This window comes from Rhincodon typus, chromosome 4 (genome assembly GCF_021869965.1).
Source record: "Rhincodon typus isolate 14 chromosome 4, sRhiTyp1.1, whole genome shotgun sequence".
NCBI classification, from domain to species: Eukaryota; Metazoa; Chordata; class Chondrichthyes; order Orectolobiformes; family Rhincodontidae; genus Rhincodon; species Rhincodon typus.
In genome coordinates, this window is record NC_063335.1 from 25,773,565 (window position 1) to 25,790,664 (window position 17,100).

The 17,100-nt window shown below is 39.8% G+C and overlaps 1 protein-coding gene across 1 annotated transcript in view; it reads left to right on the forward strand.

The window, feature by feature from the left end:
- Positions 1-5,278: 5,278 nt before the first annotated feature.
- LOC109921381 (transient receptor potential cation channel subfamily A member 1) overlaps positions 5,279-17,100 on the forward strand; it is a 79,810-nt gene continuing 67,988 nt past the window's right edge. Inside the window, exons 1-3 of the mRNA XM_048595905.1 lie at positions 5,279-5,392; positions 5,518-5,680; positions 13,343-13,518. Of these exons, the coding sequence (XP_048451862.1) occupies positions 5,279-5,392; positions 5,518-5,680; positions 13,343-13,518 (453 nt within the window). The remainder of the gene's footprint in view (positions 5,393-5,517; positions 5,681-13,342; positions 13,519-17,100) is intronic.

Below are 17,100 nucleotides of genomic sequence, written 5' to 3' on the forward strand. Positions count from 1 at the left end.
TGATGCTGCTTGGCCTGCTGTGTTCATCCAGCCCTGCACCTTGTTGTCCCATGATATGATTGAGATTTGGATTGCTGTGTAAGGAACTTGGCCTAGTAAGGCTGGTTTGGAATTTTTAAATTAATTTTATTTTCATAAATAAAGTATTTGTTCCATTTGCAAGATGAAGATAAAACATTTGATGATCTGAAGGACAAAATGATTGTGAATTCTAAATTACCTTGAAAATATAACAAGTATCATTATTTTAAAATTTACAAGGATTTCCATCATCAAGCCCCTAGAAAAGTAAATCTCAGGCATTCAGCTCGCAATTTGCTCTTCAGTATTTTAAAAGTCTGTCATTTCTGCTATGTGCATTTTGATGTACAATCACAACTTGTATAACTCACATTTTTTGCTATAGATAACTATGTCAATTCCTAAACTGTATGTTCTCTAATGCCATTATATTCTATTTCGCCTCCCCCTGGTGCATTGGTCAATTATTTTATCCACTTTGCAACATTCACTCTCATTTAGTTAAGCTGGAAGAATCTCAAACTTGTTGGGACATTCGCAAAGGCTGGGGCTCCTGTCCCCTGGGTCCCCTCATCTACTTAGTTATGGTCACATTCTCTTATTCCTGACCACTGCCCAAATCAGACCGCACAATTCAAGGTGTGTACCTGTCACCTGGTACAGAGAATCCAGGTACCTTACCCCCTCCCTGCTGTAGCATCTGTAATTCAGTCTGTAGCTCATAAACATTTAGCCAGATCTGCTCAACCTTCGAGCACTTATGACAAATGTGTTTGCCCTAGATCAAACTGGCATTTAGGAACTCCCACATGCTGCAGTTATGACACAGCACCCCATCCTGCCATCCACAATCTGTTCTAATTAACTACTTATTTAGTTTAAGTAGATATTTACTTTTTTATTTTATTTGAGGAACTTAAGTCGGTTGAGAGAACAATGCCAAGTCAACTGCATAAAATCTAATATTTATCCTAAGGCCATCAAAACAATTTCTATCTCAGAATTCATTCTTCCTTTAAATTTATGTCTATATTCACAGTTTTCTGACAGCTAGTATTAATTATCTATAAATTAATGAACCCATTCTCCCGGCAGCTGACATACTTGGTAAATATTGTTTGCTTAACAATTGTGTTTTGTTTTGACCGAAGTAGACATCAAATGCCTTGATTACTTTGTCATATGCATCTACTTTCTCATTGATCTCTTAACTGACCAGAATATCATCCATACAACCTCCCATTCCACACAAGGCTGTACTGATCAAGTCCCTGTTCGGCTTTGGAGTTAGTCCAAATGGTTTGTAAATCTGCAGCAGCAGCTTATTATTATTCAACCTGGCTTCAGCCGGCAACTTCCTTGAAGCACACTGCTAATGTCAGTGACTGCTCCACTTCCTTTCAGTCTTTTCATGTTGCATTCCACATGGTGTTCGATTGCTGGCTGCTCTTCTTTCCTGTTATCTGCTTACTTCTGCCACCCTGTATTATGATTGCCATCCAGCTCAGAGCTTGGTAAATATAGCAAGAATCTTTTTCTTTCCTTTATTCATTCACGGGATGAGAACATCACTGGCAAGTCAGCATTTATTACTCATCCCTGATTGCCCATAGTGCAGTTAAGAGTCTGTGGGTCTGGAGTCACATGTAGGCCAGACCAGGTAATGATGGCAGTTTCCTTCTCTAAAGGACATTAGTGAACTAGAAGGGTTTTTCCAACAATAAACAACAGATTCACAGTCATCATTAGATTCTTAATTCCAGATATGTACTGAATTCAAATTCCAACATCTGCTGTGACGGGATTCACACCCAGGTCCCTGGGATGTTATCTGGGTTTCTGGATTAACAGTCCAGTGATAATACCTCTAGGCCATTTTCATTTTTATTTCAACATAGTAAATACTAACCAGATAGACTTCACCTTGGTATGACGACATTGTGGCTTTAAGTGGTGTATTTTGTTATGAGTTTTTTTTTGAAGAGATGTTTTAAGACAGAGGCAATGAACTGTCTACCAGAGCCACTAGAGTAAACAGCTTGTGAGGCCTTGGGTTATTTTAAAGTTGGAACAATAGAAGCAACCTGAATGGGTGTGATCAAGCTCCCACAGAACCAGGATTTTCAGTCTATTTTTTTAGTTTTTCAGTAGCAGCAATTGTTGCTGGGATCTCAGCAGTGTTAGAAGCTGCAGTACATCTCTCCTGGCTGCTTCATTGTCTCAGATTTTTCTCTTGATTTTTATTTCCTTCTGGGCTACTGGAGTTGCATATGAGACAATCTATTTTTTTCTGAATTTGTCTTTTGCCAAGGGTGTGTTTATGAAATGTTACTAGATTGGAACAGTTAATTAGTAATAGTTACTATATCTATTATTTTGTTAAGTTTTCCTATAGAGTTGAGTTATTCCAATTCCTTCCTTCCTTTCGTTATCTTTCAATTATAGTGGATGAATAGTGTGTTTTGCTATAAATCCGGTAGTTTGACCAATCGGATTGTAGCTGGAATGCAATACCTTACAATTACCTTTAACCGGCTTCAAACAGCCATGTAATCTTACATCACTTCCCAATGATTATGTGAACTTACTAATTAAAATATTGACACTAACCATTTACACTACAGCTGGCCATGTCAACATTCCATGAAAGAATCATAAAAAGAGCAACAAGAGTTTCCTCAGGGTCTCAAAAGGACAGGTCTGGTCTCTTGTGTTCTCACCCTTGCTTAACCTCCAGGGAAATCCTCCAGAAACCATCTCCTTGTGACTTAACTACTTGCTGGTGAGCTTTTGTTGTTTTCTGGCAGCTTCCAGAAGATCTGCTTCCATTTATCAGCCATGTGCCATACTCCACCCCCGACACCATTTGAGTCAACTATTGCCTTGGTAATGTGTCGATGATGCCTTTCACCTCCTCAACTTTTCAAAACATGATCTGGATTTTAAAGAAACACTACTCTACTGTCCTGCAGATTTACTAATTCTTCCATATAGTCTGGGGGTTTCCTGTCTGAACAAAAACCAAGCCATCATGATTTACATTTAAATGGGACCATAGTTTGGGGGAGCAGGTTATTTGTATCAGCTCCAGTGCTGCTGCTTTATTCAGTTAGAACAAGACAGGATTAAGGAAAATGAAATCCTAATATATCAATGACATTTTTGTGATGTTTGCCTAGACCCTAGGAAAATCATCTCCTCTGACAAGCTGAAGAAGGAGTGAGGCTCCGAAAGCTGTGTTTTCAAATAAACCTTTTGGACTATAACCTGGTGTTCTGTAAGTTTTGATCTTATCCACCCCAGTCCAACACCGGAATCTCCACATCATGGTATTTATTACCGTTATGGAATAATACTCTTCCCTGAACCTTTAGCAACAACATTGATTTTAACGACTATTGCTTTCCTCGATTAAATTCTATGTCACTTTACTCATTCTCTAACTTCAATGTCAAGTGATTAACTATTGCATGATCAAATTTGGGTAGTGAGTTCTAGGATTTGACCCACTGACCATGAAGGATCGGGATCTTATCGGAAATCGGCCAAGTGTCACTTGTGACAGGTTTCATGGGCGGTTTCTTTCTGCGTGCCCTAGTGAGTTTTCTCGCACTATTGTCTCAAATTTGCCTCATTAACTGTACACCATGCCCCATAGCAGCTCACCTGTTGTGTTCTCCCACATGCCATAGGAGGAAATACAGGTAGTTCTCCTATAACACGATAGATGTATTCTTGTGTGACCTCGCGCTATAGAAAATCACATTATAGGGAAATCACTATAGAAAGTTGCTATACCTGTACAGCAGAAAGTTTGCGTTATCCAAACAGTGTCCACTATTTATCAATCATATTACGGCCAATTTGCATTAACAAAATACGCATTATAGCAGGAATACCTGAACTCCCCCTGCCAGGGTATCCCAGGATTCCTGGCACTGGCACAGTATTTAAAAGGCCATTGTGTATCTGATCAAGGACTGTCAGTCTGGAGCTGCCCTTTGTATCATTTGCTCTGGACAGGGCAGATAGGGGAAGATTAGTGTCCCACCATTGCAACCATGACTTGAGTGTCCCAGTGGATGAAGTGGTACAGAGTGGGGCTCTTCTCTTCTCCCAATCTGGCAGAGGAGACCACAGCCACATTGCCAGGCTGGTCAGTCCAGTCTCAATGGCCCAGGGAAACACCCAACATTGTAGGTGGATTTAGATGGAACTTTTCCCCTCACTGGTGATCCTGAAAGTAGGGACATAATCTCAGAATAAGGGGTAGGCCATTTAAGACCAAGATGAGGAAGAATTTCTTCACTCAGAGGGTAAAGAATCTTGGTATTCTCTACGTCAGAGGGCTGGGAAGTTCAATCATTGAGCATGAATAGATTTCTTGATACTAATGACAGGGATATGGGGAAAGTGATCAGAAATGACTTTGAGGCAAAGGATGAGACATGATCTAACTGAATGGCAGAGGAGGCTTATGTTCCTAGATACGAAGTGAATTTGCTAGAGATAGAGAAATCATGTTATTTTAGGTCTAAAAGCAATTTAAAATCATTGTGAATGCAAATTACTAACAGTCAACTTCGTTCAGACTGAAAATCAAAAACTGGGATGTGGAGTCTTAATTCTTTTGGTTTTAATTGTTGTTTGAACAGTTCAAAAACTTGTTAAAAGTGTAAAATTTACTCTTTTAACTTTTTCTTTCTCACTTTCTATCACTTTATTCTTTCTCTTAATCCCATGTACCTTTCCCTCTCTTTCTGTGTATAGTTTTCAATTAATTCACTACTTGAACTTACAGTTCCTTGTCCAATCTTGTGCCCTAACTTCACAACTGTCCATTGTGCTTGATTAAGGACATTGCCACTTGTCGTGTGCATGCAGGTCCTAAATGTCCTGCAGATTTTTAATGTCCCATCTCCATTTTGCATTTTCAGCGAATTGCCTGACAAAATATCATGACAATTAAAAGGGTAAAGATATATCTAACTAATAGCAGCCATCATTTATTGGCCTTGCAGTAGTTTTATGTAATTATTACCTAGATGTCCCATCAGATTTTTACTATGTGTGATATATCAACAAATTGATCATGATACCACCACTAATGCTTGTCAATTTTGCTGTCAAATTAACACACTTTGAACGATTTATTAATCTTTAGAGTTGTACTGTTGCTTTTCAGGATCAAAGCATTGTGAGTACATGTTGAAAAGAAAATTTAAACTGTGCTAGATGAAAGTATCTTAAGAGAAAGATGAAAAAAAATGCAATGAAAAGTCTTTTCAAAAGAGGGCGCAGAGGTAATGCTTATTCAACTGTAGAAAATGCGCACGAATTATCTTCACAGAAGGATGGAAACATATTTAAGGTAAGCATTTGAAATGTAGCATTTAAAGAAAAATGGTATATTATTGTCCACATGAAATATGACAAGTATAATCCGAACTGTTAATTTGGAAATGCACCATTTTGAAATTTAATTTTATCTCTCAGCTCGTTGATGGTGGAGATGTAGCACAGATTGAAAAGTTAGTGGAGGAAGACCTTGACTGTCTCAGCAGAATGGATGAATATAAATCAACCCCACTGCACCATGCTGCTGGAGCAGGTCTCCTTGACATTTTGACATTGATCACTGATCATGCTAACTTTGAAGGTAAGTGCTAATTAAATGATAAAATGCAAGAAAGTGTGCAATGTTTATTCATAATTATAACATAAAGCACACATATGTATAATGGGATATTTTCATAACCGCCCTGTAACTCATTATCTTGTCTTAGTTGAAATCAAGCATGGAATGTTCATCTGTCTCAGATGAGTGGAGCTGTAGTTTTAGCAGCCTCAGTGTTACAGTGAAATACAAAGGTATCCTTTGCTTTAACTCTGTGCCTAGGAACTGAGCATTCCCCAATTGTTAAGATGAAGAAAATTATAGCTAGCCTAGTTAAAGTTATAAAGAACTAAAGCCTCAAATGCCATTGATTTCAGTTCATAGGGAGATAACAAGGATGATTTGGAGCAGCTTTCTCCTAGCACAGAGTTTTGTGTGGTTGGTGGAAGAATTGGAGATTTGGGATTAGTGATCACAAATTTGTTTTGGATTTTCTTCCCTTTGTGTCAGAAGAACATTTAGTTTTCTGAGGTTATGTAAAGGAAAAGCACTACGGGATTTTGGACCGCCACTAGAGTTACTTTATTCTTGGCATTCCAGGGGACCATCAAGGGAACTGTGGAGAATTCTCCAATTGACACTTGTATCAAGTAACATCTCGAGCTCTTCTAATTTTACATTAGGAATAAATTGGAAGGCATTGGGATAAATTTGCAAACAAAAAGTACGATAATGATTAGTAAATACCAGTGTGTCAAGACCAAAACGTCAGAATGGATCATTGCTGACTCCCAGAAATGTCATTCAACATCATAAATTCAATCACCAGTCAATGCTGACTTTATGCAGCAAATGACTAGGACTATCATTGACTGCTATGCTTCAGGGTCAGTGAAATGAAAAACATTTAGGGATCCAGCTATTGCTCACTATCCAGTGGCCCTTACTGAACGTACAGGTGTGGTTATATCTGCTGGTGAGGTGTTCAAAGATGAATCTCCTGTAATATCCTATACTTTGCTCAACTGTCTTCCAGAACCCACAGTCACACAGATAACAAACATTTGGTGGAGGTATTGAAAAAAAAAGCACTGCTCCTTAATAAGAATGTAATTAATTTTAACTGTCCAGAGTAAGAACCAAAATGGCCAATAAAATGCCTGTGTGTGCCCCCACTCATATTAAAATCAATTTAACTTCACTCTATTCCATTCCATTCCACTGGGTGCACTGCTCACTCATGCCATATGCCCCCCACACCCCTCCCTCTCTCTCTTTTTCTCACACACAGACACACTCATATATACAGTTCTTGCTTCAAGTTAAAATTAGTTACAGAACACAGGATTAAAGGAAGAAAAAGATTACAAACTTGGATGTAACACCAGTCAGTGATCAGGAGTTGGCTTATTCCTAACAGATGTGTTTAGTGCTAACAATGTAAGTGCCATAGATGTCACCTTGTAGAAGTGTCACCGTATATTTTCATTTAATCATTTTGCATTACACCTATGCAGCAGTTTGTGTCTGTTCACGCAGCTGTCATCATGTCATTCTTGAGGACGTTTATGTTTGTAACCTATGGAATTTATTACATCTGACATGTTATGCTAAAAAGATTTGTGTCCTCATGCCAATAACTTTATGACTTAAAGTCATTTTGATCTTGAAAGTGTAACATTGAGAACTAGCAAACAATTTGTGAATAGAATTGGCATGCAACTCATTTTGATTCTTGACTGCAAGAAACTCAATGTAAGGAAGACATTCATAGCAGTAATTTCTGGATTATTGTTGATATTGGGTGATGTCATGATGTTAGCGTGCTAGTTTTAGATATTACTGAAGACAAGCTGGTGCACATATCAGCAACCCACCCACCATTTTTAAATCACTGATTATCTTAACTATTGAGCCTATAAAAAGCCAATTTTTACAGAACCTTTAGTTGTCCACTGCATTAGGTATGCATTGAATGGGAAAACATTTGGGAGCTCTTTGTAGGGGAGTTAGACAAAGTGCTCCAAGTGTGAAAGGAAAGGCCTGGTGAAGGTGACAATTATTTCATACTTTTGACTGAATAATTATTTAGAGGTTCCAAATAGAAAAATGAGGAGATTCAGAGAGTAGGAGTCTTTAAATTTGTTGCTGTGTATTTGTTAGCTTCCTGTTTGTCAGCGTAACCCCTCTGCCACATGAGATTGAAGCCCAGTCTCGAGGTTGGATGTGGATCTCCTCCTTCTGTCACTGATTGGGTGTCTACCTGTTAGGCAGCTTGGACATCCAATGTTGGATTTGCTGTTGGCAGACCAGAGACCAAACCAATGACTCACTTTATCTTCTGCCTCTCTTACTCAGCCTAAAACGGTAAACCCAGCCCTAAACTAGAAACAGAGAATGCTGGAGAAACTCAGCTGGCCTGGACTGGAAAATGGTGGCTTTCATGCTGTTGACAGAAGGCAAGGAAGACAGAATTCCCAGAACAAAAGCCAAAGTTAGCACAAATGTTGGTAAAGGAGCGATAGAGGTGTACATGGATGAATATAAAAAGGTGTGAGAAGGATAAAAATGAATCTATTCTGCTGTGATGCAAGTCAACAAGGCACAAATTAGATAAGGCCAGAGGCGATATATGATAAATGGAGGAGGGAGGGCAAACTCTGAAACTCTGGAAATAAATGTTAAGTCCTAGAGGCTGTAGAATGCCTCAGCCTCTTGGACTCAACATTGAGCACCATAACCTCACAGCATGACCTCTGCCCTCCAATTTTCTTATGCCGTCCTCTACCCTGGTTGTGTATTGTTTGTATTTTGTTGAATTTACTCTCGGCAGAGTGAACCTGTTTTCTCTTTTTCACATCTATCATTTGCACCCATTTTACATCTCTGTCCCTCCTTTACCATCATTAGCACTCCCTTTCTCTTTTGCTTTGGACACGCTCATCACCTGTTTTTGTTCCTCTTTCTCCTCTGTCAGTAGCATAGTAAAAAATACACCATTTTTCAGCCCCTTTCAGTCCCGAAGAAAAGTCATATCAGACTTGAAACATTACTTCTGTTTATTTCTTTACCGATGCTGCCAGACTTGTTGAGTTTCTCCAGCACTTCCTGATTTTATTTCATATTTCCAGCATCTGCTGCATTTTGCTTATAAATCTATCTCTAAGTTCTTTTTTAATTTCCAGTTAGTTGGAGGCTGCTTTAACTGTTGACAATGTGATGTTGTGTCATTAGTAAATCTCTTGGGTCTGTCATTTTAGATCATTTTTACAATCAAAATTCCTATTCATACCACCTTCTTTCACAGGGAGTATTATTCCCTTTGAGTGAGAGTATAAAACAGTTGATATCAATTCAGTTGCCCATAATGTATCCCAATTTTTATTTCCAAAATTATTCCCTCACACCCCTTTGTTTACAGGTGGTATTATAGATAAAGTGATTAAAATTTCAATGGAAAATATAAACAAGCAAGTTATCCATGTTTAATGCTGAAATAAGTGTTTGGGAGTCAGTTAGCACAGCTGGTGTCAGTTTGCAATGCAGAGTAATGGGTTTATTTTCCACACCAGCTGAAGTCACTATGACGGGTTCTCCTTAACTTCTCCCATTGCCTGGGGAGTGATGACACTCAGGTTAAATCACCACCAACAGTTTTATCTCTCTCTCCCTCTTCCAGGTACAATGATGACTTTTACCTTTAAGCATTTATATTCCAGAACAATAGGCTGAAGTTCCTTTTCTGCGCTGTATGACTCGATGACTCTACGAATCTGTGACTCTACAAGGTGGAAAATTGGATGGCTAAAGTAGGAAACAGTTTGTGTCTGTGTGCATTAAGATCCTTTTAATTCTAAAATTGCACAGCCATTCCCAGTTGGAGAAACAAGCTAAAATGTATGGATTATAATATGGTCAGATCTGACGTTAGTGAGTTAAATGAAGACAAGACTCCAAAATATTTTCATCGCTGTGAATAAAGTAACTCATACAGAGGCATTTTTGTCTGAATGTTAGTGCAATGAATTGTAAAACTTTTTGGAAAATGGTCCTAGTTAAGTAATTCATCAGCAAATTGAAAATCATTACCCCTAGAGGTATCTAGTTGTTAGCTACACATCATAGCACAGTGATGAAATGATATTAACAGAAATTACATAGCTCAAAGCTGCCCTTCACACCTTTTACAACAGTTCACTAATTGTGCAGCAAAGAAGATATCTATTACATTTTCAGTAGAGGACAAATGTTCTGCAGTCTTTTGAAGAATGATATTGCAAATGATTTGCTGTGACATGAGGGTTTCCTTATTCTAAAAACAACAGCAAGATTAAACGTACATTTGAAGTATGACCATTGATTTATTTATTTTAGAAAACGACAATTTTTTTTTATTTGTTGATGGGATGTAGCCATCATTGTCTTGACGAAAATTTATTGCCCATCTCTTGCTGCCCTTGAGAAGGTGGTGGTGAGCTGTCTTCATGAACTGCTGCAGCTATTTGGTGTGGGTAGACCCACAATGCTGTTAGGAAGGGAGTTTCAGGATTTTGACCCAGTGACAGTGAAGGAACGGCAATGTGTTTTCAAATCAGGATGGTGAGTCACTTGGAGAGGAACTTGCAGGTTTCTCATGTGTCTGCTGCCCATGTCCTTCGAGAGGTCATTGATTTGGAAGGTTCTGTTGAAGTGGTGCGTTCCTGAAGTTCATTTTGTCAATGGTAGACAGTGCTGCTACTGTATGTTGCTGGCAAAAAGCATGGAGAGAGGGTGCCAATCAGCAGGCTACTTTTTGCCAGATGGTGTCAAGCTTCTTGAATGGTGTTGGAGTTGCATCCATCCAGACAAATAGAGAGTATTCCATCACATTCTTAAACTATGCCTTGGAGACTGGAAGTGAAAGACCCACAACAGAACTCCAAGCCTTTGACCTGATCTTGTAGTCGCAGTACAATCCAATTCAGTTTTGTTAGTATTTTAATCGAGACCTCCAAATACCTTTAGTTGTGTTTGTTTATTGGATGCACAAACATTAAGCTAATGGGCGCTCATTCACAGACAAGTCTAGCCATTGTATTCATTCAGGTTACTTACAAAGTGCTTACTGAGAAATACAGTTGGGATAGAATTTCCACTTTACTCACTATTGGCTATCCAGCATTGTTAATTCCTCTGAAACAAAATGGAAAATAGCAGCCTAGACATGAAATTGGATAAGACGCAGGAAACAGAGAAGGTGCCTTCTGTCTGTAAAAATGACCTCGAGCTTCCAGTTCAACATACCACTGTATTCACTGGCCAAATTTGCTGTCTCAGGCCTGCTACAGTACTCCAGTGAGGCACAATGCGAGCTGGAGAAACAACACCTCATCTTCTGCCTAGGTACCTTCAGGACTCAGGATTGAGTTTAACAATTTTACAGCATGACACATCACTCCATGTTCATGATCCACCCCTACAACACCAGGTTACGTCATGACATGGATTGCTTTTAGTACAGCCAATTCATTTTCAATTACTCATAATCCCCATTACCACCAATGTAGCTTATCTTCTCCCCTGGCTTACTATCAACAACTCCTTTGCCTTCCTACCATTTTCTCTCTTTCTCTCTCTCTCTTTGTGCTCCATCTCCACCTATCCACTCACTCCTTCTCCTCCTCATGATCAGCTAAATACCACCTTTTCCTAGCTGAAGAAGAAACTCAAGATGTTAACTCTGTTTCTCTCTCCACAGATGCTGCCAGACTGCCTGAATTTCTCCCACAATTTCTGTTTTTGTTTATTTCATACCTCTTCATACAGTTCTTTTGTTTTATTATAGTGGTAGTGATCGGTTGTCTTTCTGTCTGGACAAAGCTTGTGAGTGTGGTACCCAGAAGTTGTGACTAGGTTCACCACTTTCTTGATGTATACTACAGATTTCATTTGGGTCCAACAGGCACACTTTCAAAACTTGAAAATGTCACAAAACCTGAAAGTCTCATAAGGAGAGAGATGGATCCTGATGTACCAGTTAGTGGAATCAATAGGCAGGGACAGATGAAATATTGATGCAGAGAAGTATGAAGTGATATATTCTGTTAAAGTGGGGAAAATTAAATGAAAGGGTGCAACTCTAAAGCCAAGTGAGATTGGAGAAAACATGTGCAAACCATTGAAGGGGAGGATAGGTTGAGAGAGGGATTCTTTTAAAAAGGCATGAAAGATCCTGCCCTTTATCAATGAAGGCATAAATTACTGAAAAAGAAGCTGTAATGAACCATAAAAAGTCATAGATTTGGCCTCAATTAGAGCATTGGGATGAATATTCCCCTTCTGAGAAGTGTTGGGAAGAGTGAAGAATGAGATGGATTAGCACTAGAGAGATACCTGTCACCTTAGTACTCAAATTCTGGGTGAGAAGAATCCCTTAACCCTGAAATTCCTCACCCCCCAAAATAACTTACCTTCTCATTGGAACATGGCTCCAAAGCCTTCACTAATCTTCTCAAGTTGGCTAGCCTCCAACTGGCTGCCTGAATCATAGAGTCATACATTACAGAAGAGGCAAATGGCGCAAACTCGCCAACCGTGCGGGAGCAAAATGTGCCCAGCTTCTCAACTGGCTTTCCAAATGTTCTGGAATCCGTGGGTTCTCCATCTCCATCAAGTGTTGAAGATACCTCGGAATCTGGGATAGACATGGTGGATGTCGCTGCCTCAACACCTTTGCCACCTGAAGAAAAGAATGAATTTCTTCTGAGATGACCAGGCACAAGCAATAAGTTACTGGGTGTTACATGCTGCCTGTATCAGAGGCAGAGTTGGAGGAACCTGACCCGCTGCTAAAATGTCCTAGAAGGAGCTACAAAAATACTGGCCTATGTCCTCAGACTCAGAGGGGGTGGGATATAGTGATTGTAACAAGGTCAGCCTGTTGGACCTCATAGAATATGAGTTCCCTAATTGGAGCTGTTAATCTGGTCCAATCAGGGAGCCCTGGCTTACTGATATAAACAGGAGTATAAGAGGTTCTGTTCACTCTGAGAGCTGGTTCTTAGGAAGCTGGATCAGTGTCAAGGACTCTCCGCGTGTAAATAAATGATGACTTGGAGACTGGTTATTGGGCTCTGTGGAGTTATTTCATGGAAAAGGTGCAGAAAAAAACCCACAAGAACAGCTCCAGGAGTGAGAAGTCAGCTAATTTGCTTTTGCTGAGAACCAGTAGAGGTTTTATGGGCCAAATGGCCTCCTACTCTATTGAATGATTAGCATCTACATGCAATATGATCAATTTGATCTGGGGATGTGACCAAGTATATGGGCAAGGCCAGCCTCTAGCTTGATGTTTATTTAACCCAGCATTGACTATGATGGAAACTCAAATCGTGCCGAGCATAATTAGTGCTTAAAGTTTCCTGTGTTGGATTGACCAATTGCAGGCAAATTCCACTGAGAATGCTCATACAGCCTAGTGAAAACACCTGCCCTTTATGTACATGTAGAGTTGGGCACACCATCCATCTGTAATTTCATGCGGATTAGAGAACATTAATGACGAATTAATGGTGTACCGCAAAATGAGACATGTCACAATGAGGGCTCTGAAGAGCAGAGTTCTTGAGTGAACTCATATCATTTGAGGGATAATTTCATAATATTCTGCCTGAAGATGGAAGTATGTCTGGTGAAAGACTGCATTGTGTTTTGCTTCTTTTCCAGTTTTAAATGTGATTGATTGTAATGGAAACACACCTTTACACTGGGCTGCAGAGAAAAATCAAACACATTGTACCCAAGCTTTACTTGACAAAGGTGCGAACCCAAATATTCTGAATAATGCACGAATGTCACCTCTCCATTTGGCTGTCTCTTTAAGTTACAATGCAGTGGTAAAGGTAAGAAAAGTTGATTTCTTTTATTATTACAAAACAAAAACAATTGTGATTTATTGTGAGTTGTACAGTGATCTCTTCCCAATGTGACAATCACCCCGACCTATATCTTGTAATTTCCCAAGTGACCTATGCAGTTTCTCAAGTGGCAGAATAGGTAGGTGACTTTTCCTTAGCAACCATGGTGCTCATATTACTGTCCATTTGAAAGAAACACAGGGGTCACTTGCCATGACCCATGCATTGATTTTCCATCTTTTTAATTCATTTCGATAGGTAGAAGATCAAGATGAATTGGCTAATGATCTTCACTGGTGTAATGCAGATAATCAAATGCCTTCTTCCTCGGCTCTGTAATTTTTTCTGTAGGTCCTGTCAAAACCAGTGTTCTATCAATTGCCTCATGCAAACACCTGTAAGATTCACTTATTTAGGAATCAGTATCGTTGGACAGGCTGGCTGATAGGGCCGAGGTGGGTTCAGACAGTGAGAAAGCTTGACGTCAAGTATATAAATTAGGACCAGAATTAGGTCATTCGGTTTCTGAAACCTACTCGCCGTTCAATAAGACCATGGCTAATCTGTTTGTGTTTTGAGTTCCCTTTGCCTCTGGAAATCAAGCTCCACTACTCCTTGACTCAGCACTAAAGTTAAAGATTTTATGAAGTACACAGAGTCCCCCAATTTATCTGATATTCAGATCCAAGTTGATAAAAAGCATCGACTAGGTTTCTGTCCTGAGCAAGAATGACCCAGTACAACAGACACACACATACACACACACACACACACACACACACACACACATTTTCCAACTGCCTTCCTCCTCCCCATTTGTGAAGAAGGGTCCCGACCTGAAACGTCAATTTTCCTGCTCCTTTGATGCTGCCTGGCCTGCTGCGTTCCTCCAGCTCCACACTGTGTTATCTCTGACTCCAGCATTAGCAGTTCTTACTATCTCTGGAAAGACAGTTCAGTTGTTTTTGTTCACAATCCTGATGAATTTTCTGCTGGTCCCAGTATTGTTTCCATCGTCTTTCATGGTTTCTTTCCTAGGTTGGTCAGAGACACAAGGCAGCTGGTGTACTTATACCAAGTCTCTCACTGGTGCCTGATGGACAAATGGTTTCATTACTTCAGGTTTACAGTGAGTTTTGACTCCAAGTTGTTTAATGTTACCTGAGAACCAATCACACAGTTATTGACAGGAAAAAAATCTCTGTTGTTGATAACTGTCATTTGTCCTTAGACCAATCAGCTACTTGTGTCAGCAAAAGCTGCATTAGTACACTAGCCTGGACTCCAAATTGTTTGCAGCTCTGAAATTCCTGCTTCTTCAAACAGTTTTGTATGTGATATATATATGGCATGAGTCTCGGGTAATTTGCTTTTCAAAGTTGCAGCCACTCTTTTAAACACTTATTTTATTAAACAGGCCTTTCTTATTTTGGACCCCAGTTTTTCAAAGCGCAAAACAAAAAGGTATGGTCCTTTCAAATTCCACATTTCAACTTCCCTTGATAACCTTTGGCAACCCGATGTAATTAATATCTATTATCTCTATCCTAAAAATATTCATTGATACCGCCTTCTTAAACAGACAGGTCTAAAGTCACGCAACCATCTGACGGAAAAAAAAGTTCACAAAATCATAAAGTCATATAGTACAGAAGAGGATCTTCAGCCCATCGAGTCTGTACTGATAATAAATATACTACTGCCTACATGAGTCCCACTTTTCCAACCTAGGCCCACAGCCTTGAATGTTATGATTTCTGATCCTCCTAATTTCTTATTTAAATTATTTTCTGCTTCCTTTGTATTCTTCAAGGGCCTTGTTTGATTTCAGTTTCCCAAACTTTATCTTTTTGACTAAACTTTCAATATCTTTTAATAAAAACCGAAAGAACTGCGGATGCTGTAAATCAGGAATAAAAACAAAATTGCTGGAAAAGCTCAGCAGGTCTGGCAGCATCTGTGAAGGAAAAAACAGAGTTAACGTTTTGGGTCCGGTGACCCTTCCTCAGAACTGATGGTGGCTGGGAAAACATCAGTTTATATGCAGAAAATAGGGAGGAGGGTAGGGTAGGGAGTAAATGATAGGATAGAGCCTAAAGAGAGAGAAAGACAGTTGGACAGACAAAGGAGTTGCTAACAATCAGGCTTGGAGGGTGAAAAGTTGTTAATGGGGACTGTTAGTGACTAACAACAGAGGGTGTGTGATGGCATGCTATGTGGTAACAAGGCCTCGTGTGTGGGATAGGGGGCTGGGACATGGGAGAGTTTAGGCCCTAAAATTATTGAACTCGGTATTGAGTCCGGAGGGCTGTAGGGTCCCTAAGCCAAAAATGAGGTGTTGTTCCTCCAACTTATGTTGGGCTTCGCTAGAACACTGTAGCAAGCCAGAGACAGAGATGTTGGTAAGGGAACAGGGTGGTGCATTAAAGTGGCAGGCAGTAGCTGTGTTAAAGTAGCTGTGGGAGTCAGTGGGTTTGTAGTGGAATATATTTTGTGGAATATAGTGTTATATAGTGGAATATCTCTTGTCATCCAAGATTCCTGAATCTTGTTATCCTTATCTTTCATCCTCACAGGAGCATGCTGGTCCTGAACTCTGATCAACCGGCTTTTAAAAGGTTCTCTCATATCAGATGTGCATTTACCCTCAAACAGCCACCCCTAATCTAATTTCTCCCATTCCTACCTAATACTGTTGTAATGAGCCTTCCCTCACTTTAACACTTTCATTCAAGGACCAGGTTAATCCTTATCCCGAACAATCTTTAGACTTATGGAATTATGATCACTGTTCCCAAAATGGTCCCCCAGTGAAACTTCAATTGCCTGGCCAGGCTTGTTCCCTAATACAAGATCTAGTACAGCCCCTTCCTGAGTTGGACTATCTGCCTATTGTTTCAAGAAATCCTTCTGAATGCACCTAGCAAATTCTGTCCCATCTAAGGTCCCTAAGGCACTAAGGCAGTCCCAGTAAATGTTGGGGAATTTAAAATCACTCACTACAACACCCCATTTCTGGAGAAAGGTCCAGACCCAATAGGTCAACTTTCCTGTTCCTCTGATGCTGCCTGACCTGCTCCACACTATGTTATCTCTGACTCCAGCGTCTGCAGTTTTTCCGATCTCTCACTACAACAACCCTATGTTTTTACATTTTTTCCCATGTTCTACTTACACATCTGTTCCTCTAATTCTCACTGGTTATTGGGAGGTCTTTGTATAGCCCCACCATAGTGATGCACCTTTCTTATTCTTAAGTTCTACCACATTGCCTCGCTGGATGAGCCCTCTAAGATGTCCTCTCTTATTATCGCTGGGACACTCTCCTTAATGCAACTCACTCACCCCTTTTACATCCATCTCTATCACACCTGAAACATCTAAATTCTGAAATGTTGAGCTGCCAGCCCTGCTCTTCTCTCAATCAAGTTTCTATAATGGGTGCCACATTGTAGTCCTACATACTAATCCAGGCTCTAAGCTTAGCTGCCTCACCTGTTATACTCCTTGCATTGAAATAAATGTACTTCAGATTACCAGTGTTGCCATGGTACATTAACTTGGCCC